The sequence below is a fragment of the Leucoraja erinacea genome, chromosome 8 (genome assembly GCF_028641065.1).
Source record: "Leucoraja erinacea ecotype New England chromosome 8, Leri_hhj_1, whole genome shotgun sequence".
Lineage (NCBI taxonomy): Eukaryota > Metazoa > Chordata > Chondrichthyes > Rajiformes > Rajidae > Leucoraja > Leucoraja erinaceus.
The window spans coordinates 42,792,171-42,817,862 of record NC_073384.1 but is presented as its reverse complement, the minus strand read 5'-3'; the positions used below and the strand labels follow the sequence as shown (position 1 = coordinate 42,817,862).

At 43.9% G+C, this 25,692-nt stretch overlaps 1 protein-coding gene across 1 annotated transcript in view; it reads right to left on the bottom strand.

Moving 5' to 3' along the window:
• The window catches only part of LOC129699874 (ALK tyrosine kinase receptor-like), a 265,553-nt gene that overhangs the window by 11,042 nt on the left and 228,819 nt on the right, over positions 1 to 25,692 (bottom strand). The window contains exons 14-17 of the mRNA XM_055640014.1: positions 24,450 to 24,514; positions 23,420 to 23,549; positions 20,294 to 20,391; positions 9,108 to 9,200 (exon numbers count right to left, since the gene is read on the bottom strand). Of these exons, the coding sequence (XP_055495989.1) occupies positions 9,108 to 9,200; positions 20,294 to 20,391; positions 23,420 to 23,549; positions 24,450 to 24,514 (386 nt within the window). The remainder of the gene's footprint in view (positions 1 to 9,107; positions 9,201 to 20,293; positions 20,392 to 23,419; positions 23,550 to 24,449; positions 24,515 to 25,692) is intronic.

Sequence of the window (25,692 nt, the reverse complement as noted above, 5' to 3'; positions counted from 1 at the left end):
ATCCGTGCACCTATGTGGTCTGGAGGGGCAATTCGACCTTGGTTAATGCAGTGCAGGTCTTGTTCATCAACACCCCTGGCAAGCTTCGACAGGTGGCAAAGTTACAAATTGCCCTACAGCGCCAGAGGCTCGGGTGCGATCCCGGCTACGGGTGCTGTCTGTACGGAATTTGTACATTCTCCTTGTGACCGTGTGGGTTTTCCTCTGCACCTTCGGTTTCCTCCCACACGCCAAGAACATACAGGTTTGTAGGTTAATTTGCTTTGGTAAGTTGTAAAATTGTCCCCAGTTTGTGTAGGTTAATGTAAGGGCTGATGACTGGTCGGTGCGGACTCGGTGGGCTGAGGGGCTTGCTTCCACGCTGTATATCTAAACTTTTAAGTATAAAGAATGCAGCAAGGAGTCTCCTGTAAAATATATCATAGAGAACTGTGCCAATCATGACATAGATCAATAAGACAGAGTGCTGGAGTAATGGGTCAGGCAGCATCTCTGGAGAACATGAATATGAACATTATGGGTCGAGACCCCTCTTCAAACTGAGATCTTATTGACTTTGACCAATGTGGTTGAAAATCCCACTGGAGCCAAATTTGAACAGCTGTTGGCAGCATTTGGTTAAAGTGGATGCCAGGGGTAGTATCAGGGCACATGGATTTCTCATAGCTCTCAATCCTTCCTCATTAGAAAAAAGGCATGCGCAAAATCAGTTAATATCACGATAATGCAAATTTCATTTGAATACTGTGCAAATGTGTTCTATACTATATTGAATGATGTAGCTCTTAAGTGGATGAATATTTAAATCTTTACTTTTGGCCAACTGAAAGAATATTGAAAGAGGCATTACTGCCTTGCATTACATTGCTACATCTCTGCTGAATAACATTGCCTGGAAAATACAATGTACAGTTCTTTTCTCACACAGAAAGAAAGTAATTTTGATAAACATTTCTTCCTTTAATACAACATCAGAGCAGTCACTTAACTTGGAGCACATAAAGCTCTGGTTTTGCTATTTCTCTCTGGCATGATATTAGCGTTCTTAACTCAGTTATTTTGGAAGGTTTTATACCTTTGCTAGATACAAAAATCCCATTAACATCTTTGCACCTGCATCCCACAGCATCATCTCGAAGGCTCTGCATTCAAGATGCCTGCTCCTGATTTTGAAATGTGTTATTGAAGAATTCCTCTGTGTACTAGTAATGACAAAACTGCAACCAATTCTCCTCAAATAAATGTGAGCTTTGGATGTGAGAGTGCAAATTTATTTTGCATCAACTCAAAAAATCACCTGTCAATTAAGCGAAACCATTTAGTGATAGGAAATGATTTACGCAATCATTTATCCAAAATTCAGCAGAAGGGTTTGGGGCAAAGTGGGGAACAGTGGATGTTTTTTACTTCATTTATTGACATTAACAAAGCACTGGGCCATAATCTAAATTGAGAAAATGTTCATGATACACAGGTAAATGGGGAAAGATGTTTTCTGACTGATACACAACAGAAGCAATTTCCATGTGCTCTGGGTCGCTTTTCCTCTCATTTTTGGATTGGTTTAAAGTATCACTGCTATACATCAGTGCCTTCTGGCCAACTAGGATCAACACAGGGTTGTGTATTTGGCGATTTATCCATTAGCAATCTTCTGGTGCCTATCCGTTTTTGAATTGAAAATGACACTGGGGAGGTAAGGATTGAAAATGATCAAGAAGATTATTCAAGAGCAGAAAGTACTGGTTGAGGAAGTAGGCTAGGAAATACTGAATGGAATTCAGTGCTGACATAAAATAGTGAAATTAGGAAAGAAACGTAACCACTGGATTAGAGGGTATTAGATTCACATATACATTCACATCCGGTTCCATGCACACGGCAGCCAGCAAACAGTTGATCGTCTTTTCTTTTAACGTATTTAATTAATGTATCTTGTGTTTTATGATTGTGGCAGACCAATTTCTCTCCTGGGATAAATAAAGTTCTATCGTAGAAGAAATGGGAGGAAATCGCTTTTAAAACATGGGGGGGGGGGAGGGGACACAATGAGGTCTGACATCTAGTACAGGGGTCGTCAACCTATGGCCCGGATCTGGGCCGTGACCCGAAATCAACAGCCCGCAGGCGTTTTTTTTCAATAAGTTTTCGCGTCCTGGGAACAGCAGCCATTCCCGGGGCATGCAGGCGGCCTGGGCGCTACAGCCAGACCTGCCAGCTGACCTGGGCACTACAGCCAGACCTGCCAGCTGACCTGGGCGCTACAGCCAGACCTGCCAGCTGACCTGGGCGCTACAGCCAGACCTGCCAGCTGACCTGGGCGCTACAGCCAGACCTGCCAGCTGACCTGGGCGCTACAGCCAGACCTGCCAGCTGACCTGGGCACTACAGCCAGTCCTGCCAGCTGACCTGGGCGCTACAGCCAGTCCTGCCAGCTGACCTGGGCACTACAGCCAGTCCCGGGGAAGGTGTGCCAACCTAGGCGCACAGGCGGCCTGGGAACTGCAGGTCCTTTGGCCCACCATGGCGCCGACCAGCAATCCGCACCATCCGCCGACCAGCAATTTACCCATTTACCGAAGCACAACCTACACCGTGCGGCAGGCGACCTGCACTACAGCCAATCCCAGCTAGGGGCAATTTACCAGGGCGCTATTTACCGCTGCAGCACTGTAACACTAGCACCAACCTGCACGTGGGGGGGCTAGGGTGTTACCCCCCATTCCCCCCCAGCATACCCATTTACCGGCGAGCCGACTGGGCACTACAGCCAATCCTATGGAGTGTGCGGCAGGCGAGCCAGGGCACTACAGCCAATCCCAGGGCAGGCGAGCTATCCAGGGCGCTATAGCCATTCCCGGGCGGTTTTGCTGCAACATGTTTCACAAAACATGGGGGGGGGGGATTGTCCCCCACCTCTCAAAACATGTGGGGGGGAGGGGGGGGACAGGTTCCCCCCCATTCCCCCCCAGCATCGTGTCCTATTGTATCGTATATAAGGAGAGGTTGGACAAACGTGGATCATTTTCTCTTGAACTCCGGGTTTGGGGGATAGACCACGTGATGTTCGAATTAGAATTACCGGTATATCCGAGTTTGGGCCATGTTGTCAGCCCCGGATAGACATGATAGAAGAACCGGTATATTCCCAGAGTAAATGTGAAAGACTAGAGATATAGTTAAGGTGATGTCAGAAGGAAAGAGTTCAAATAAGATGTGGACTGGCAGAGTATTTGACACAGAAAGGTGTGTGGAGAAAGCAAAGGGTTGGTGTGTGGATTTGATATTTGAGAGGCATTTAGAGGTTTTTAGAGGTAGGCACATGGATATGCAGGGAATGGAAGGATATGGATTACATGCAGGCAGAGGAGATTAGTTTATGGATTACATGCAGGCAGAGGAGATTAGTTTAACTTGGCATCAGGCATAGTGGGCTGTTCCTGTGCTGTTCTGTGTTCTGTGTTCTATGGGCTGTATCAAGCTCCACTGGTTTACACTGGAGATGAGATGCTGTCCATCCAACTCACCAGAATCCACAACTGCTCCTCATTGTACTGAGCTGAAGGTCTGGATATGCAGCACGCTTTACGCCACACATTGGGAGCAGCCAGGGCTGTCTTAACAGCAGTATAGGCCCTCGGGCAAAGCCGTGCACTGGGGCCCCTACACTTCCAGTTTCTTTATGCCGAATCAAATATGTCGTCATGCACTTGCGATGTTCTTCTCCGTTTTCATGTTCGACAATAACATTCTACAATACATAGATTAGCATGGGGGCCCTATGCTTGTGGGTCCCCGGGCAACTGCCCAGCGTGCCCACGTGCCCTGGGAGCAGCCTAGTTTATTGGAATAGAAAGGAAGTGAAGCACAGCTTTTCAAATAAATAATATTGCTTCTAATTTAGAAGCAAAGAACTGCAGATGCTGGCTAGTATACAAAAGTACTCAAAGTGCTGGAATAACTCAGTGGGTCAGGCAGCATTCCTGAACAACATGGATAGGTGACGTTTCAGGTTGAGGGATCCCTCAGACCGAGGTTTAAGGTGAAGGGGGAGAAGATTTATTGGGAACCTGAGGGGTCATTTTTTTACACAAAGGGTGATGGGTGTATAGAAAGAACTGCAGGGTGAGGCAGATACTATTGCAACGTTTAAGAGACATTTAGACAGGCACATGGATAGGGTAGGTTTAGAAGTTTATGGGCCAAAAACAAGCAGGTGGGATTAGTGTAGATGGGGCTTGTTGGTCGGTGTGGGCAAGTTGGACTGAGGGCTGTCTCACTCTTTGCCTCTATGACACTGAGTTATTCCAGAACTTTGTGTCCTTTTGTTTTGAATTCAGATACGTGGACTATGGTTTTAAATTGATTCATCATGCCTTAATATTTTTTATTTTAAAAATTGTTGATTTTTTTTGTCAGCTGTTTTGAAACGTCTCTGCCGATTTAGAGGGGAGGACCTACTGACAGGATGAGTTGACAGCACCTGGATTGTGCGTTGGGTCTTACCCTCTGCCTCTTGTGGTCTCATTATCACGTATAGAAGCCTTCGTACCAGCGAGGCTGGCAGAATGTCAGGAGCCGCACTGCTGCAAAAGAAAATCACCACCACAGGCAACATCGGCACAGACTGGGTCCCGTGTGATGAATTTATAAACTTCCTACCTGCTATTGATTTCTTGAAAAGTAGTTGGATTGAAAATGTTGTGAAATACATCTTTTATCATATGGTAGAGCAGGACATATTCAGGAAAAAGAGCATTGAAAGGGTTTCGATCCGAAACGTCACCTATTCCTTTTCTCCAGAGATGCTGTCTGAGCTGCTGAGCTACTCCAACATTTTATGTCTATCTTCAGCATGAACCAGCATCTGCAGTTCCTCCCTACACATTGAAATTGACAGATTGTCGGGATTGATGTACCAAGAATTGAATTTTAATCATAATGTGGGATTAGCAATTTATAACATTTATTAGCTGATCCCTGACTGAACTAGTTTAAGTTTAGGCTCGGGATACAGCGTCGAAACGTGCCCTTCAGCCCACCAAGTCTGTGCCGACCAGCGAACTCCCATACACCAAAACTATCCTACACACTAAGGACAATTTACCAAAGTCAATTAACCTACAAATCCATAGACTGTGGTACGAAACCGGAGCATCTGGTGAAAACCCATGCGATCATGAGGAGAACGTACAAACTCCATACAGACAGCACTCGTAGTGAGGATGGAACCTGGGTCTCTGGCACTGTAATTCAGCTCTACTGCTGCGCCACCATATTATACTGGTGTGTGTAGTTCTGGGCTGTATTGCAGCAAGGATATTATGGCACTGAGAAAGATTATCAAACTTATATCGCTATTAGAATGGTTAAAACACGAGACATAAATGGGAATTTTAATGTTTACATTTGGGAAGATAATACTTAAAGATTAACCTTTTAAGATATTATGTTTAGGTTTATTATTGTTACTTGTACTGACATGGATAGAAAATTGGTTGGCAGACAGGAAACAAAGAGTAGGGGTTAACGGGTCCCTTTCAGAATGGCAGGCAGTAACTGGTGGGGTACCGCAAGGCTCGGTGCTGGGACCGCAGCTATTTACAATATACATCAATGATTTAGATGAAGGGATTACGTAACATTAGCAAATTTGCAGATGACACAAAGCTGGGTGGCAGTGTGAACTGTGAGGAAGATGCTATGAGGATGCAGGGTGACTTGGACATGTTGGGTGAGTGGGCGGATGCATGGCAGATGCAGTTTAATGTGGATAAATGTGAGATCCACTTTGGTAGCAAAAACAGGAAGGCAGATTATTATCTGAATGGTTTCAGGTTTGGAAAAAGTACAAAGAGAAAGAGATCTGGGAGTCCTTGTTCATCACTCACTGAAAGTAAGCATGCAGGTACAGCAGGTAGTGAAGAAAGCTAATGGCATGTTAACATATAACATATAACAATAACAATTACAGCATGGAAACAGGCCATCTCGGCCCTACAAGTCCGTGCCGAACACCTTTTTTTCCCCTTAGTCCCACCTGCCTGCACTCATACCTTAACCCTCCATTCCCTTCTCATCCATATGCCTATCCAATTTATTTTTAAATGAAACCAATGAACCTGCCTCCACCACTTCCACTGGAAGCTCATTCCACACCGCTACCACTCTCTGAGTAAAGAAGTTCCCCCTCATATTACCCCTAAACGTCTGTCCCTTAATTCTGAAGTCATGTCCTCTTGTTTGAATCTTCCCTATTCTCAAAGGGAAAAGCTTGTCCACATCAACTCTGTCTATCCCTCTCATCATTTTAAAGACCTCTATCAAGTCCCCCCTTAACCTTCTGCGCTCCAGAGAATAAAGACCTAACTTATTCAACCTATCTCTGTAACTTAGTTGTTGAAACCCAGGCAACATTCTAGTAAATCTAAAATCTAGTAAATCTTGTTGGCCTTCATAACAAGAGGAGTTGAGTATAGGAGCAAAGAGGTCCTTCTGCAGTTGCACAGAGCCCTAGTGAGACCACACCTGGAATATTGTGTGCAGTTTTGGTCTCCCAATTTGAGGAAGGACATTTTTGCTATTGAGGGAGTTCAGCGTAGGTTCACAAGGTTAATTCCCGGGATGGCGGGACTGTCATATTTTGATAAAATGGAGCGGCTGGGCAAGTCTACTCATATACTTGTATATGAGAGGGGGTCTTATTGAAACATATATGATTATTAAGGGTTTGGACATGCTAGAGGCAGGAAACAAGCTCCCGATGTTGGGGGAGTCCAGAACCAGGGGCCACAGTTTAAGAATAAGTGGTAGACCATTTAGAACAGAGACGAGGAAATACTTTTTCACACTGCCTCAAAAGGCAGTGGAGGCCAATTCTCTGGATGCTTTCAAGAGAGAGTAAGATAGAGATAGCGGAGTCAGGGGATATGGTGAGAAGGCAGGAACGGGGTACTGAATGTGGGTGATCAGCCATGATCACAGTGAATAGCGGTGCTGGCTCGAAGGTCCGAATGGCCTACTGTATTGCCTATTGTATTGTACTGAGGTACAGTGAAAAGCTTTGCTTTACATGGTGTGCAATCAGATCAGAAACTGCAGGTAAATACAATCAAGTCACATGATACATACAGTACCATGTTTACATATTCTGTTGTGCTGCTGCAAGTAAGAATTTCATTGTTCTGTCTGCGACATATGACAATAAAACACTCTTGACTCTTGAGATAGATTTAAGGGGACAATACACAGTACAGAATAAGTTCTCTGGCATGTTGTAGTGTATTAGTTCCATTGACAACGCATCCTCCAGCACATTGTGTTTGCTGATGTTTAGTTTAGTTTATCGTTATGTTTACCAAGATACAGTGAAAAGCTTTTTTGTTGCGTGCTGTCCAGTTGGCGGAAAATCTTAGCCCTGAATAGCTGACCAAAATATGGATTTGTGCACTTTCGAAGTGCAATTGCAACCCACATTGTAATGTATCAGATACAGGGCAGAGATATCATGGAGACTGTGAATATGTGTTAAAGCATAGTAATGCATTAGTTCCAGACACAAAGTTCAATGTCTGCAATTGGATAGAAGTGAATCGGATAATACCCTAGCTTATGGAAGGACCGTTCAGAAGCCTGTTTAAAAAGGGGAAGAAGCTGTTCCTGAGTCTACTGGAAGAACCGTTCATATTGTAACACTTTTGTCACATTTATATAGTCGTCGTTTCCTTTTGCACATGATAATATTGATCGGCATGTTATGCTGTAATTAATTTCTCCTGCTAGTGGCAGTATTGCAGTGCCTGACGTCTGTGTCTGTGAGATTCTCCATTTGAACTTTGCTGCAAACATCTATTCGGCTTTATTTTTCGTACTATCATATTTGGCCACTTTTAATTATGCTAATATCAGATAACAAGTACAGTTTTAAATTAATGTAATTTTCCACTCATGATCCAATTATCTCTGACTTCTGAAACTGCTTTAGCTGACGTTATGTTTTATCTTGACTGTGTATGATATTGTTAATCCTGGTCAAATTGGAAAGGCTAGGACCCTAAATTTGAGTAAAGGCTTCTAGGCTGCAAAGCCATTTGGTCAATTTAAATGTGCTTTCTGTAGAAATGGGACAAGCTGCAGAGTGGTGCCAGTTTGTCTGGAGCCTAGATCAGAGCTGCAGGAAGAGAATGGAAACATCTGCAGACCCTGACAATTAGGTGCAAAATGCATAGAATGGATTGGATTAATGCAAACCGGACATACACATTGTAAATAATGTTGCAAAGCTTTACTTTGCTGAATGTTGATTAGATTAAATATTGAGCCTTGTCTGGTTTTCTTGCATATCAGGGCAAATATTGCGATGTTCGTTTCCTCTGAGAAACACTGTTTGAATACAATGTATTAGCCACTGTATTATTGGGTTAGGGAAATGTCTGTCATGTATGGGGTTAATCGATATCTGTAATTGGATTGTAAAGAGAACACCCCAATGTGGTTCGGCCCCTCGAGGTCCGGGAACCTATAAATGTCCGCTATCACGAGGTCCTGTGTCGATCTTCTGGGAGAGCGCTTAGGACTGCGTGACCTTCTGGAGTGTCTCTGTTTGAGCGATGCCAAGAGGGCTTGATCAGGCAGATACGAGGATCGAACCCGCGGTGGTTAGGTCAAAATAAAGTTTAGATGCGCAAGTGCTTGACTCAGTGATTTTGGACTGAAACTAGACTGGGGGGAAGCTTAGAACGAGCAATTTACAATATCACATGAAAAAAGCTGCATGTCACCAACGTTTCAATGCGACTGCTTTTCAAAAATCAGGGCGATAGCTGGAATCTTATCACATAGCTTTACTTCGTTTTGTTTAAAAAGCAGCACAATTGTTAATAAGCTAATATTACCGATACACAGATGTGCAAAACTTTCCTTGCTGGTACAATAAGCAAAAGCAGATTGGACATTCATAAATAGCATTTATTTTCACAATAAAATAAGCATACAAATATATTTGGAAGAGTGGTCAACCATTGTGCCTCATGTGAGCTTTGTTTTGCCAATCCATTATCGATCTCAAGAGCACTGAATGTAAAATAATGATTATTCTCCTCAATTACCTGTATATGTCACGAGCCATTCCAAAATCTCCAATCTTAGCCACTCTTCCTGAATCCTTGAATGTAAGCAGGCAATTTCTTGCAGCGATGTCCCTGCCAATGAATAAAACACAGAAAGGTAAATTTCTACTCTGATTTTATTTTTCCTCAGTTCTTTATCTCTTTTCTCAAAGGAATTAATTTATTTTAGAGGAGGTTTCCAACAGCCATCTGGTATACCCCTCATTCTTCACGGAGTAAGTTAATCGGTTATACAGTTTGCAGAAGCTTCAGAGACTTCAGTCATCCTGCCTCGCCTGGCATCTGGTAAATGCACTCTATAGGGATCGAATGATGCTAATTCAATGCAGGGATCCTGCCTTTCATTTCTCTCCTCCTTTAGGCTCTGGGAATATCAATGGGCACAAATGTTAGCTTACTTTAGATTTTATAACATGGGAAAGATCAGAAATTATTCATGAGACTGCAGACACAAGGAACTGCAGATGCCGGTTTACCAAAAACGACGCAAAGTGCTGGAGTTTATAGAAAGTTTATAAGAGAGTTGTCAAGCTGGGACGGATGCTGAGAAGATTTATGAGGATGTTGCCATATTTCTCGACAGCTTGAGCTATAGGGAGCGGCAGAATAGACTGGAACGCTATTCCTTGGAGTGCAGGCAGATGAGGGGTGATCTTATAGAGATGTATAAAATCATGCGAGGAATACATTGGGTAGATACACAGAGTTTCTTGCCCAGAGTAGGAGACTCAAGAACTAGAGGCCATAGGTTTAAGGTGAGGGGGGCAAGATTTAATAGGAAACGTTTTCATACAAAGGGCAGTGAGTGAATGGAACGAGCTGCCAGAGGTGGTAGTTGAGACAACGTTAAATAAACAGGTTTGGAGAGATATGGGCCAAATGCAGGCAGGTGGGACTAGTGTAGATGGGACATGTTGGTTGGTGTGAGCAAGTTGGGCTGAAGTGCCTGTTTCCACTCTATATGATTCTATAACTCAGCGGGTCAGGTAGAAACTCTGGAGAACATGGAGAGACGACGTTTCAGGTCAGGGACCCCTCTTCAGACTGTTTTCCAGATGCTAATTGGTGACACAGAAGCGCCAGAGTCCCGGGTCCGTTCCTCACTAAGGATACTGTCTGTATGGAGTTTGTACGTTCTTCCTGTGACTGCGTGGGTTTTCTCTGAGTCCTCTGGTCTCTTCCCACACTCCAAAGACACATAGGTTTGTAGGTTTATTGGCTTCAGTAAAATTGCAAATTGTCCTTAGTGTATGGATATTCCTAGTGTACAGGGTGATTGCTGGTTAGCACAGACTCAGTGGGCCGAAGGGCATGTTTCCACGTTGTACCTCTAAAGTCTAAAGACATAGTCATACAGCATGGAAACAGGCGGTTCAGCCCAACTTGCCCATGCTGATCAAGATGTCCCATCTCCTCTAGTCTCACCTGCCCACGTTTGGCCCATATCCCTCTAAACCTTTCCTATCCATGAGACTTCTTGGGATGCAGATTTAATAGCAGTGCCTCGACAATAATCCTATGGTGAAAATGAAAATATAAATTTTATCACTGATAGATAATTACAGTGGATCCATCGTGAAAACAGATGATGTGAGGAAGAATTTGAAATGCTGATTTTGAAATTATGTCAATTATGGATTACCTATGAATATCTCAGTGAAAGTTGGCAAGAAGAAGTAAATGCAAAATTTACAGGAAGAGAACTTGAGGCCAATTATTAGCATGAAATTAAATTGCATTAAGCTCTCAAGGGGGCGTTATGAGTTTCTCCATATTTTCTTAAATTTTTTATGAAATTCTTAATGAAGCAAGCACTATGTTCTGTTTTCCCTGTTGTGGCTTGACAGAGTAATTATTTTATGAAAGTAAGATTGTTAGATTTAAGGCGGCACTGTGGTGCAGCAGTAGAGATGCTGCCTTACGGCGCCAGAGACCGGGGTTCAATCCTGACTACTGGTGCTGTCTGTACGGAATTTGTACGTTCTCCCTGTGACTGCATGGGTTTTCTCTGGGTACTCCTCTTTCCTCCGCCGCTCAAAATACGTACTGGTTTCTATGTTAATTGGTTTTGGTAAAATGATAAATTGTTCCTAGGATAGCCCGTAGTGTGTAGGATAGAACTAGTGTACGGGGCTAAGGGTCGGCGCTGACTTGGTGGGCCGAAGGGCCAGTTTCCAAGCTGTATCTCTAAACTCTAAAGTCTAAAGACTGACTGATAATTCAGCCTTTTTAATTTTCAAGAACACATCAGAATAGAACATGAATTGTTTATCTGGACATTATTTATCCAGTTCACTACTTGGATTCACAATCATGTAATTTTTCACCATTCCTAAATACTAAAAATCTATGGCTTGGTTAGATTTCATAATTTCATAACTACGAGACCAAGTGGGACCAGTTGGGCCCCGTCCCCCAACGCGGGGAGGCGGGGGGTGCGGTGTCGGCGCTCACCCCGGAGACAGGAACCCCCCCGGAGCCAATCATCCCCATCACCCCCCACAAGGAAAATTCTGGAATTTATGGAGCCAATAAATCCTTCCCACGTGGGGGGGGGGGGGGTTGTGAGCAGTGGGCGCTTGAATGAATGGACTTGACCTTTGAGTTGGCATTGGTGTTCCCTGGTGCCAATAAATCCTTCCCACGTGATTCTGCTGATGTTGATACTCAGTGATATCTGTCTCTCTGTCTCTCTCTATCTCTATATCTCTATTAAAAATAAATTGGATAGGCATATGGATGAGATGGGAATGGAGGGTTATGGTACGAGTGCAGGCAGGTGGGACTAAGGGGAACAAAATTTGTTCGGCATGGACTTGTAGGGCCGAGATGGCCTGTTTCCGTGCTGTAATTGTTATATGGTTATATGGTTATATCAGTCTCTCTGTCACCTCTCCCTCCTTCTCCTTTTCCCTACCCTCAGTCACTCTCAGGTAGCTGCTGAGATCGCATTGTGATGTCATTGTCGGGTGGCGGAATGTTTCCGGCAGTGTATGTAAATGAGATCCCTTTGTGATTGGAGGACTGTGAGATGCCATTGTGGCGTCATCGCTGGAAGCTGCCAGAAAACTCTCACAGCAGTCAGTTATTCTTCTTAAAGTGGACTTTTTAAAGCATTTAAATATCAATAACGTGAACAATAACATCAAATCTGAAGGAAACGTGACATGAACGACAACGGGACAAAGGTGCATAAGGTGGTGCAGAAATTTTAGCGCTAAAGTGTACACACAGAGTTTTAATAGATATATGATATGATAGATAGTCTGGCGAACCAACAGTGGGCAGACAGATTAATCCAAACTCTAGGACAACTTGTTTGGGATATAATTCTTGAAATATCAGTACCCTGATGTTGGCAGATGTCTGCAATGTGATTAAACATTTGCACACTTTCATTTGGGAAAGCAGATTATAATGAAAGCTTGTGCTGAGTTGGGAAGTTGCCAAGTTTTAACGCATGGCTCAGTTGGTAAAATGCTCACCTGAGTCAATATTATAAATTGATGTCCAGGATTTGAGTACAAGATCTACACTGATACTTCAGGGACGCATTGAGTGAATGACATTAACTTGTCTAAGATGTTTCACCCAGAGCCCGTACAGGAGCCTCAGGTCACGTACTACTAGGAAGAGGAACAGCTTCTACAACAACACAATCACATTGCTGAACTCGGAGTCCCGCCGATAGATTTCTCTGGTCCCTCCGTCCCCATTGTTTAATTATTCTGTATTTCTTGATTATTCTGTATCTTCTCTCTTTCTATTTTTTTTTTTTTCCTTTATGTACAACTACTACGGACTGATGCAAAACTGCATTTCGTTGTACTCATACTTGTATTTGTGCGATGACATTAAAGTTGAATTGAATTGAATTGAATATTCCGTTCAGAGAGAATAGCCATTTTGGGGAATTAGTCGAAGAGAACCAGGACGGCATGGTGGCGCAGCAGTAGAGTTGCTGCTTCACAGCGCCAGGTTCGATCCACACTACGGGTGCTGTCTGTACAGAGTTTGCACGTTCTTCCTGTGATCGCGTGGGTTTTCTCCGGTTGCTCCGGTTTTTCTCCCACATTCCAAAGACATACAGGGTTCTTGGTTAATTGGCTTTGGTAAGTTGTAAAATAAAATTGTTCCTGGTGTGTAGGGTAGTGTTAACGTACAGGGTGATTCTGCTCCTATAATTTATGAACGTCTGTGGCGTACATGATGCCAAGTTAAACTAATCTCCTCTGCCTACATATCATATAACCATATAACCTATAACAATTACAGCACGGAAACAGGCCATCTCGGCCCTTCTAGTCCGTGTTTTTATATTGGAAACTTTTTCTATGAAAGATGAAAGAAGGAAATCAGGGAATTTTAACATCTGTTGTTGGAACAATAACAGTGTTATGATCAAGGATGGAGTGACTGAATATTTTGAAACTTTTCAGATGATGAGAGAGAATCAGGATGGATTTGTAAAGGGCATGTTATGTCTCACAAATTCAATTGATTTTTGAAAACTATTATAATAGACAGGATAACATCTGCAAATGTGATTAACACAAAATTGTGGGACCTTCATTTTGAGTAAGAGACAGTTTGCTAAGACATTAGACTTTACTTTAGACTTTAGAGATACAGCGCGAACCAAACAACCCACCAAAAATGCGCCGACCAGTGATCACCCCGTCACTAACATTATTCTACACACTAGGGAAAATATTACAACTTAGCAAAGCAAATTAACCTACAAACCTGCATGTCTTTGGAGTGTGAGAAGAAACTGGAGCACCCGGAGAAAACCCGCGCAACAATCAGAGAGAGAACGTGCAAACTCGGCACAGACAGCACCTGTAGTCAGGATCGAACCTGGGTCCCTGGCGCTGTAAGGCAGCAACTCTACCGCTGTGCCACTTTGCCGCCTTAAACAGTCGAAGCTCATAAGAGCAATGTATTGACCTAGCTAGGAAATTAACAGAGTGGCATAATCATTCATCATAGTTATAATTAATTTGTGCATGGAAAACCAGATCCTAATTTAGAAGTGCTGCAAACAGTGATGTTATTAAAGAGCGGATAAAATCATGACATCATGTTCTGCACTGACACTGTGGCCCAAGAAAAAACCAATGGATCGCGAAAATTAATTTTGGTGCAAGAAAACGTATTAATCCAAATGGTATTGGTATTAGTATTGGTTTATCATTGTCATGTGTACCAAGATACAATGAAAAGCTTTTGTTTGTGTGCTATCCGGTTAAATAGAAAAATGCAGAAAATGGTATAAAATCATAGCATTATTGGGGCAGAAAAAATGTGCATGGTGCGCAGGGAGGTAGGTTGGAAGATTTGGACAAGATGGATAAAGAAGAAGAATCTCAGAATGATAAGCTGGGAGTGGAGAGAAAAAGAAGCTAGATGCGGTTGAGGATGGAGAGAGAGTGAGGGGGAAGGGGATTGTAGGCAGGAAGGTTCTCGGTACATCCATCATTGAAAGGTCGTTAGTAGGCACAGAAACAATTCAAATAGGCAACAAAATGTTGGTTAATATCATTACTATCAAAGAATTGCTGCACAATGGGACAGAAATTAGAATGCTACACTATTTGATTACACCACGTATAGAAATGTGGTGAGCAGATCACATCATAGGTAGGACATATTAGCCTTGGAGTAAATCCACAGATTGCTACTCTTAAGAGAAGAGACTAATTAAACAAATCAGGGCAGTACCGTGGCACAACGACAGAGTTGCTGCTTTACAGCACCAGTGAGCCTGGTTCGATCCTGACTATGGGTGCTGCTTGTACATTCTCCCTGTGACCACGTGGGTTTTGTCCCGGTGCTTGTTTCCTTCCACATTCCAAAGGCGTGCAGGTTTGTAGGTTAATTGGTTTCTGTAAATTGTCCCTAGTGTGTAGGATTGAACTAAAGTAAGAGTGATCATTTGACAGCATGGATTCAGTGGGCCGAAGGGCCAGTCTCCACGCTGTGTCTCTAAACTAAAACTGAACTGAACTGAGCACCGAAAGAGATTAATGAAGCAAGTGCACGGTACTGTTAAACACTGGCCAGGGTTTGACAGAGTCTGTGACTAGCCAGTAACTTGAGCAATTCTTTCAAACATTCTTCATGCATCTTCCTGATCCTGACCAGATCAGCTTGGACACGATCATTGATGTCCTGGGCATTCGCAGGCGTCAAGCAGTGTAAATGGATGATGTGGGCAGAACAGAACCGGACCTGCTGACAAGACTTTGAGAAAACCATCGAGTGATAATTAAGGTTTGTGTTCTGCTTTTCCATCTCCCAAAGCTGTCAACGTTTTCCATTGCCTTTTAATAATAGTAACATTCTGAATTACTGAAACATTTAAGACTGAGATAAATATGATTTTTGATTGAACAAAAACTCATGGGCCTGTCCCATGTAGGTGATTTTTCAATGGATTGCCAGCGACTGTCAAGTCGTCGCCAGTCGCCTGAAAAACCGGTAACTGGAATGGTGACTGTCAGAGTGGAACACACACACACACATCGCTTCCTTCACCAGCCCGTTATGCAGGCAGGGGACAGGGCAAGCAGTGTGAGCGCTGTCTAAAAAAAACACACGGTGCAAAGCCAAGGTGAAACAGACACACACCGCAATGAACAGGGAGGTTGGCGCTGTAAAATGATGGCTAAAGCACAGTGTATGGTAAGTCCTTTAAAAGAGGGTGGAGAGGGAGAGAAGGGGGGGGGGGGGGAGAAGGTGTGGAGACAACGTTTAAGAAGTCAGAGATACACGGCTGTGAAGCTCGCAGACATTTAACATTACCAGTCGGTTATCCTTGGTTTTGAAAACTTCTGCTTATCTTTTTTTTCCCCAATGAAATTCGCCGGTCAGCACCGGCTACAACCTACGAGAACCTTCAACCTCGACCTCCTGGCAACCCACTAGGACATCCTGGCGACCCACCTACGGCACGAGAATTCTCGCTACTCTCCATGGCGGCTTTATTCTAGTCACCGCTAATTTTTCAACATGTTGAAAAATTCATGGCGACCATAATGAGGCCGCGACTAGTTCCCAGAATGCGGGAACTCCTCACCAGCAAGAAGGCGACTCCCCGGCAACCACCCGCGAACATGTGGCGACTGCATAGTCTCCTGCCATTTGCATAAAAAGTCACATTCGTGGGACAGGCCCATAGAGGCATAATTTTAGATTGTTTCTTCACACTGTGATCTTTCCAGCATCATTCTGGAGGTTTTGTGATATGTTGTTGATCAGAGCTGGTGACAGTTCGACAGTAGCTGTTTGCTGCTGACAATTTTTTAATTAGAAAATTGGACCTCTGCTTTTTTATTAAAGAGATACAGTGCAGAAACAGGCCCTTCAGCCTACCAAGTCCGTGCCAACCAGCAATTCCCGCACACTAAAACAATCTTACATACACTAAGGATAATTTACAATTTTACCGAGTCAATTAGCCGACAAACCCGTACGTCTTTGGAGTGTAGAGGAAACCGGAGTTCCCGGAGAAAGTGAGAGGTCGATTAGGCTGAGACTCTATTCCCTGGAGCGCAGGAAGATGAGGGGTGATCTTATAGCGGTGTATAAATTCATGCGAGGAATAGATCGGGTAGATGCACAGTCTCTTGCCCAGAATAGGTAAATCGACGACCAGAAGACATAGGTTTAAGGTGAAGGGGAAAAGATTTAATGGGAATCTGAGGGGTAACTTTTCTATACCACAGTAAAAAGTGGAGTTCCACCACAGATGTCTCTTTTTCTAAATCGACATCTGCAGTTCATTATTTCTTCTTTTCGCCATCCATTCATAGAGTCATAGAGTGATACAGTGTGGAAACAGGCTCATTGGCCCAACCTGCGCACACCGGCCAACAATGTCACACCTACACTAGTCCCATTTGCCTGCCCTTGGTCCATATCCCTCCAAACCTTTCTTATCCATGGACCTGTCTGTTTCTTAAACGATGGGATAGTCCCTACCTCAACTACCTCCTCTGGCAGCTTGTTCCATACACCCACCACCTCTCATGATTTTATGCACCTCTATAAGATCACCCCTCATCCTCTTGTGCTCCAAGGAATACAGACCCAGCCTACTCAACCTCTCCCCATAGCTCACACCCTCTAGTCCTGGCAACATCCTCGTTAATCTTTTCTGAACCCTTTCAAGCTAGACAAAATCTTTCCTATAACTTGGTGCCCAGATACACAATATTCTAAATGTTGTCTCACCAGCGTCTTATACAACTGCAACATGACCTCCATTGATTAAGGAGGAGAGTATTGTTTCATTAATTTTATCTATTGCATGGTTTAAGTGAAGTATATCAGCATTATTTCTGGTAAAGCAGCGTACAAGTCAAAGATTATAAAGATTTCCTGTTATTAAGATTGTGAAGTACAAGACATTGGCGAGGCCACATTTAGAGTATTGTATTCAGTCCTGTTCATAGAAACATAGAAACATAAAAAAAAGGTGCAGGAGGAGGCCATTCGGCCCTTCGAGCCAGCTTAACAACATCTTTCCTATAATAGACACAAAATACTGGAGTAACACAGGCAGCATCTCTGGAGAGAAGGAACATGGATAGAAAATTGGTTGGCAGACTGGAAGCAAAGAGTAGGAGTGAACGGGTCCATTCATTGCGATCATGGCTGATCGTCCCCTATCAATAATCTGTGTCTGTCTTCTCCCCATATCCCTTGACTCCACTAGCCCCCTAGAGCTCTATCTAACTCTCTTAAATCCATCCAGTGACTTGGCTTCCACTGCCCTCTATAGCAGGGAATTCCAAAAATTCACAACTCTCTGGGTGAAAAAGTTTTTTCTCACCTCAGTCTTAAATGACCTCCCTTTCTAAGACTGTGGCCCCTGGTTCTGGACTCGCCCAACATTGGGACCATTTTTCCTGCATCTAGCTTGTCCAGTCCTTTTATAATTTTATGTGTTTCTATAAGTTCCCCTCATCCTTCTAAACGCCAGTGAATACAAGCCTAGTCTTTTCAATCTTTCCTCATATGACAGTCCCGCCATCTCAGGGAACAATCTCGCGAACCTACGCAGCACTGCCTCAATCACAAGGATGTCCTTCCTCAAATTAGGAGACCAAAACTGTACACAATACTCCAGATGTGGTCTCACCAGAGCCCTATACAACTGCAGAAGAACTTCCTTACTCCTATACTGAAATCCTCTTGTTATGAAGGCCAACATTCCATTAGCATTCTTCACTGCCTGCTGTATCTGTAAGCCAACTTTCAGTGACCGGTGTACAAGGAAGACCAGGTCTTGCTGCACCTCTCCCTTACCTAACCTAACCCCATTGAGATAATAATCTGCCCCCTTGTTTTTGCCGCCAAAGTGGATAACCTCACATTTATCTATATTATACTGCATCTGCCACGCATCTGCCCACTCACTCAACCTGTCCAGGTCACCCTGCAACCTCCTAACATCCTCTTCACAGTTCACACTGCCACCCAGCTTTGTGTCATCCGCAAACTTGCTAGTGTTGCTCCTAATTCCCTCTTCCAAATCATTAATATATATAGTAAACAGTTGCGGCTCTAACACCGAGCCTTGCGGCACTCCACTCGCCACTGCCTGCCATTCTGAAAAGGACCCGTTCACTCCTACTCTTTGCTTCCAGTCTGCCAACCAATTTTCTATCCATGTTCCTTCTCTCCAGAGATGCTGCCTGTGTTACTCCAGTATTTTGTGTCTATTATAGGAAAGATGTTGTTAAGCTGGAAAGGGTGCAGAGAAGGCCAGGACGAGAGGGCCTGGCCTATAGTGAGAGTTTGAGAAATGCATTTCGGCTAGGACTTTATTTCTTGGAGCGCAGGAGGATGAGGAGGATGAGTCCCGATCTTGTAGAGATGAATAAGGTCATGAGAGGAATAGAAGTTTCAAGTTTCAAGTTTACATTCAAGTCTACATTTATTGTCACATGCACCAACTGGTACAGTGAAATTTGGCCAGACGAATAAAAAAGAACACAACACACGATAGAATTTAACAGAAACATCCCCACACAGCGGAATCAACGTTTCCCACTGTGAGGGAAGGCAACAAAGTTCTGTCATCCTCCTCTTTGTTGTTCAGCCGTGGTCGGGGCTTCCCGAGCCCTCCGCAGTCGCCGCTACGGCGGCCTGATGTTTCAGGCCCTCTCGCCGGGATGATCGGAACTCCGACGTCGGAACGGAAGAGCATTCTCAGCGGCTTGGAGTTCTGAATTGGCCACTTCTTACCGGAGACCGCGGCACCCGAAGTCCACAGGCTAAGCTGGGCGGAGATTCAACGCTGGTGGCCCTCGGCAAAGGGATCACCAGGACTCCGTGATGTTGAAGTCAGCGCCACCCGTGGCTGGAAGATCCGCAAACCACAGCTCCACGATGATAAAGCAGCAGGCCAAACACTCCAGAGCTTCAAATGGCGATCCCCAGTAAGGCATCGCCCGCTCCACGATGGCAAATCAGTGCTGCGCCACTGCTGAAGCTCTGGTCGGTCTCCGGCAGGAAAGGCCGCACCAATCCAGATGGTAGGCCCCGAGGGGAGGAGCGAAGATGACACTTGGAAAATGGTCGCATCCTTGCCAGGAAGTGACTGAGAAACGGTTTCCCCCTTACCCTCCCCACCTCCCCCATATAAAAGGACTAAGAAACCCCCAAAACATACTTTTTAAACAGACTAAAAATAACAAAAATATGAAAAAACAGACAGTGTAGGCAGAGGCTGCCATCATACGGCACCCCTGGTAGATAGGGTAAATACACAGAATCTTATACCCATAGTAAGGGAATGGAGAACCAGAGGACATAGGTTTAAGGTGAGGGGAGAAAGATTTAATAGGAACCTGAGGGGTAACTTTTTTTACACAATGGGTGGTAGGTCTATAGAATGAGCTGCCAGAAGAGATAGTTGAGGCAGGTACTGTCACAACATTTAAGAAACATTTAGACAGGTACATGGGTATGACAGGTTGAGAGAGATATGGGCCAAAGCGGGTGGGTGGGACTAATGTAAATGGGGCATGTTGGTCCGCGTGGGCAAGATGGGCCGAGGTGCTTGTTTCACGCTGTATGACTCTATGACACCAAGAACATGCACAATTTGTTATCGTTGAGAGTTACTGCTTGCCTACCTTGTGCTCACTTACCGATGGATGAAGTGGTTCTCCTCCAAGTACTGGCAGCCCCGGGCAATGTCACAAGCCACATTCAGTAAATCGATCATGCTGAGAGTTGATAGTTGCCCCTGTGATATCATCAGATATTAATAAATATTTATCTCTAAGAATAGTAACTTCTATGTTACGGCCTTTTCCAAGTGGAGCACATTGAAAAGAAAATCAGTTAGTTTAGAGATACAGCGCGGAAGTTGGCCCTTTGGCCCACCGTGCCCGCGCTGACCAGCGATCCCCGCACACTAACACTGTCCTACACACACAAGAGACAATTTTACAAAGCTAATTAACATACAAACCTGTACATCTTTGGAATGTGGGAGGAAACAGGAACTCTCGGAGAAAATCCACACAGGTCATGGGGAGAACATGCAAACTCCGTACAGACAGCACCCGTGGACAGGAAAGAACTTGGGCCTCTGATGCTGTAAGGCAGCAACTCTACCGCTATGCTACCGTGCCACCTAGTGTTGTGACTGGTTAATTATTTCCCCATGCTGTACACACAAAAACAGCTTTGACAACTGATTCTTTCACAGCTTCATACCTTGAAATTTGTGGTGTTCAAATATTTGGCAACTTCAGACGTTATGGGTTTATATCCAGTTCCTACCCCCACAAAATCAGTAAATGCAATATAGGGTGACATGTTGGTGCAGCTGGTAGAGCTGCTGTCTCACTGCACTGGAGACCCAGGTTCGATCCTGACTTTGGGTTCTGTTTGTGTGGAGTTTACACATTCTTGCTGTGACCGCCTGGCTAACCACCTGGTGCTCCGGTGTCCTCACACATTCCAATGACATGTGGGTTTGTAGGTTAATTGGCCTCTGTAAATTGCCCCGAGTTCAGAGGGAGTGGTTGAAAAAGTGGGATAACATAGAACTTGTGTGAATGGGTGATCGATGGTCGGCGTGGATTCGGTGAGCGAAGGGTTTCTTTCCACAATGTATCTCTAAATTAAAACATTAAAACTTTTAGGTGATGAGGATTAATCATCCATATTCCATCAGAATCCAGCCTTGGCTACATAAAAATATAGAAACTAGGTGCAGGAGGAGGCAATTCGGCCCTTGGAGCCAGCACCGCCATTCATTGTGATCATGGCTGATCGTTCCAGCTACGGTCCATTGTGTAAGAAGATGGTGGGAGCTTATCACTGGCAGCATTTAGGTAACTTTGTTTGGTTTAGAGACAGCATGGATCTGTCCACTGAGGACAGATTTGACCCACCAAGTCTAAGATGTTATCTTTGTTCTATGTTATCCCACTTTCCCCTTGACTACCTACACACTAGGGCCATTTTATCGAGGTCAATTAACCTACAAACCCGCACGTGTTTGGGATGTGGAGAGTAAACGGACAAAAAGCAACGCGGTCACAGTGAGAACATGTAACTACTGCACAAAACCCGAGGTCAGGACAGGATGGAACCTGGGTTCTCTGGCACTGTGACGCAACAGGTCTATCAGCTGCGCCACTGTACCTTGCTGTTCCTTGCTGGTTTCAGGTCTAATATCTCTGGCCCTCTCTGATAGACCAGTAATATTCACAGGTGGTAGACACAAAAAGCTGGAGTAACAGCAGGTCAGGCAGCATCACTGGAGAAAAGGAATAGGTGACGTTTCGGGTCGAGACGCTTCTTCAGACCGAAGAAAGGGAAGTCTTGAATCGAAACGTCACCTGTTCCTTTTCTCCAGAGATGCTGCCTGACCCGCTGAGTATCTCCAGATTTTTATGTCCATCTTTGGTTTGAACCAGCATCTGCAGTTCCTTCCTACAACACATATTCATCAGTTTTGCCGAGAAAAGATATGAATGCAGAAATGAAGTAAAAATAATGGTAGCTAGATAAAGCAGAGTTGATTAGTTTTTCGTTTTAGAGATACATTGCTGATACATTGTACAGAACGTATAGCTACCAGATAGCAGGTGAGTTAAGTGAAGTAACAAAGTTAATGTAAGCCATATGAACAACCATTTGCAAGTTTTGTAAAGCACCCTTTGCAGTCAATTACAGAGTGGATAGCTTAAAACCAAACTACAATTAGATATTTTCCATTGCCTCTGGCTGATAACAATGGTCTAAACCTAATCCTAAATGAACCATTGCTTTCTCTGCCAGTCAGCACTCTGATATGATGTGATACATATTCCATTCTTCCACTCTTTCATCCAGTTTCAATGACTGCTGCAGAAACTGACAGCCAAAACATTGGATCTCAAATGTCAGTGCCGACAGAAGTTTATTGCCCAGTCTTTATAAAATGAGATCTAACAAACTTTATTTCCTTTGCTCTTTTATGCACTGATGCTTTTTCCTCCATCAGTGAGCTTATCCTCAGTCAGAACCACAGCAATTTAGAAAACAATAACATCTGACATTTTGCCGAGCACCAAATTAAATGTTGACATTTAATCAGCGTCACTTGGAAATGCATCGGTATAAAGTGATCCTAACTAGGTATCCTCTATGCATCTATGAACAAACAATTCAAAGATGGCCATTAGATGTGGAGCAAACATGGAGTGCTTAAGATCTATTTCAAGGAGGGGTGGGAATCATTAAAACCATTGAGAATCCTGGAATCTGGAATCATCTAAAATGGACAAATGAATCCTACAATAAGTCTACTTAGAATATAATAATATTAATATTGGATATATTTTAAAGCAGTGCCTGTGATTCACACGACACACAAATCAAATGAGAAATAGTGGTTAGCGTGCTTTAGTTTAGTTTAGTTTAGAGATACAGGCCCTTCAGCCCACCGAGTCCATGCCATCCTGCGATCCCTATAAACTAGCACTATCCTACACACTAAGGACAATTTGCAATTTTTTTACCAAAGCCAATTAACGTACAAACCTGTACGTCTTTGAAGTGTGGGAGGAAGCCGGAGCACCCAGAGAAAACCCACGTGGTCACAAGGAGAACGTACAAACTCCGTGCAGACAGCACTTGTGGTCAAGATCGAATCCGGGTATCTGGCGCTGAAAGGCAGCAACTTTACCGCTGCACCACCTGCTCTGTATGTGTTGTTTTTTTATGAAAAATCATCTTCGGACAGATGCTTCCATTAAAATAAGTTGACATCTTACCGGTTTTGGTCGGTACTCTCGGAGGAAGGATTTCACGTCTCCCCCAGACATCAACTCCAGCAGGATGAAGCGAGGGAGAGCCTGCAGGCTCACTCCAATACATCGCACAATGTTCTGATGGCAGAATTTACTGCAAGAGATGAAGGACACCTTCAGCATCTCCATGTAGAAAACAATAACGTCTGACATTTCACCAAGCACCAAATTAAATGCTGACATTTAATCAGTGTCAGCTGTAAATGCATCGACATAATGCAAACCCAAAACATAAAGAGGTATTCTCCGTGCATCTATGAACAAACAATTCAATGATTGTCATTCACATGTGAGGCAAACACTGAATGCTGAAGATATTTTTCAAACCTCATGCAAAATGTTGGCAAAACTTGCGTCTTCATCCAAATGTCCCTGAAAATCCACAGTACTTGGTGCAACAGAAAGACACAGAGTACTGGAGTAACTCAGCGGATCGGGCAGCATTTGGGTCGAGACCCTTCTTCAGGCTCAAGTAGTCTGAAGAAGGGTCTTGACTTGAAATGTCATCTATGCGCGGTCTCCAGAGATGCTGCCTAACCTGTTGTGTTACTCCAGCACTGTGTGTCCTTTTGTGTATTAATGCAGGCTAATACACAAAAAGACACATAGTGCTGTAATGGGGAGTTGTAAAATGTTTGGAAACAGGGAGGCCAAGGCGCACTGAGCGCAAGTGTTCAGCGAAACGATTGTCCAAGTTTACGCTCGGCCTCGCCGATATATAGGTGCCCACATCGGGTACACCAGATACTATAGATGAAGCAGGTGGATGTGCAAGTAAATCTCTTGCTGGGCCATGTTGGATTTGTCTACTTCATCGATTACCCTGCCAGCATCTGAAAGAAAGTGCTAGCTATTGTTTTCTTTCGGAAAAGGGAGTGGATTGTTGAGAGAATGAATGATAAAGAGTAAATAAGGGAAGACAAATAAAGTTGTCATTTCAGACAATGTCTAGCAAGAAACCTTATTGTTTACTTTTGCTATTTACTTAGCATACCTGATTATCAGGGCTTCCATCAGGAAATCCAGCTCATCCTGTTCAGAGCAAACTTCAGGCAATGTCTAAGGAGAACAGACGGACATACAGTAGCATTTGTCAATGTATTACAACATGTATTCCCCAAAAGATCCATCAATGAGATCACCTGTGGGGCTGTCAAGTTAGTGCCCAAAATGAAATGCATTCCTGTCTGTCCACGTGCAATGTGGAATCATTTGTTCTTTGTGCATGTATTTTACTCCAGTGTCAAAAGCTGTTCAAATTACACCCTCAAGAATATCGGCATATCGCCACTCAACGGTATCCCAAACGCCTGGGAAATTTTTAAACACCACCAATTCGTTATAAGTGAAATAGTTGACAGTGTAGACATACAATTTGCATGGTTTATATTGTGGCAGCCACCAAAACTGAGTGGATTTATTTGTTGATACGATCTTTGAAACGGATAATTAAAATACTTGCTGCATGTTCTCTGTGGTGTTGAGGATGGTTTGTGTGATTTTTCTGTGTTGACTATCACTCTTATGGGCCTGCCCTACTTAGGCGACTTTTTAGGCGAGTGCAGGAGACTCTGCGCTCGCCACATGGTCGTCACATGGTGGTCTCTGGGGAGTCTCCTTCATGGTCGCGAGCAGTTCCCGCATTCTGGGAACTAGTCGCGGCCTCAGTATGGTCGCTGCAAATTTTTCAACACATTGACAATCTTTCTGCGACCAAAAATTGGTCGCCATGGAGAAAATCGATAATCCTGTAGTCGTAGGTGCAGTTGTAGTGGGGTCGCCATGTAGTTATGGGTAGTCGAGGTAGTCGTAGGTAGTTTTAGTTAATCGCCTTTGCTGACCGAGCATTTTCATTGGCTCATTGGGGGGAAAAAAATGTAAGCAGGAGTTTTCAGAACCAAGGATAAACCGACCAGTAATGTTAAATGTCCGCCGAACTTCACTCTGTGTATCTCTGGCTTATTAAAAGTTGTCTCCACTCCTTCTCACTACCTCTTCTTTTTTAAAGGACTTACCATTCTTAATTACAGCGCCAACCTTCCTGTTCATCGTGGTGTGTGTCTGTATCACCTTGGCTTTGCACCGTGTGAATTTCAGACAGCGCTCCCCCCGTTTGCCATGGCCCCCTTCTTTGCGATGTGTGTTCCACTCTGACTGTCACCGTTCCAGTTCCCGGTTATTCAGCCGACTGCCAGCAACATGGCAGTTGCCGGCAATCTGCTGAAAAATCGCCTAAG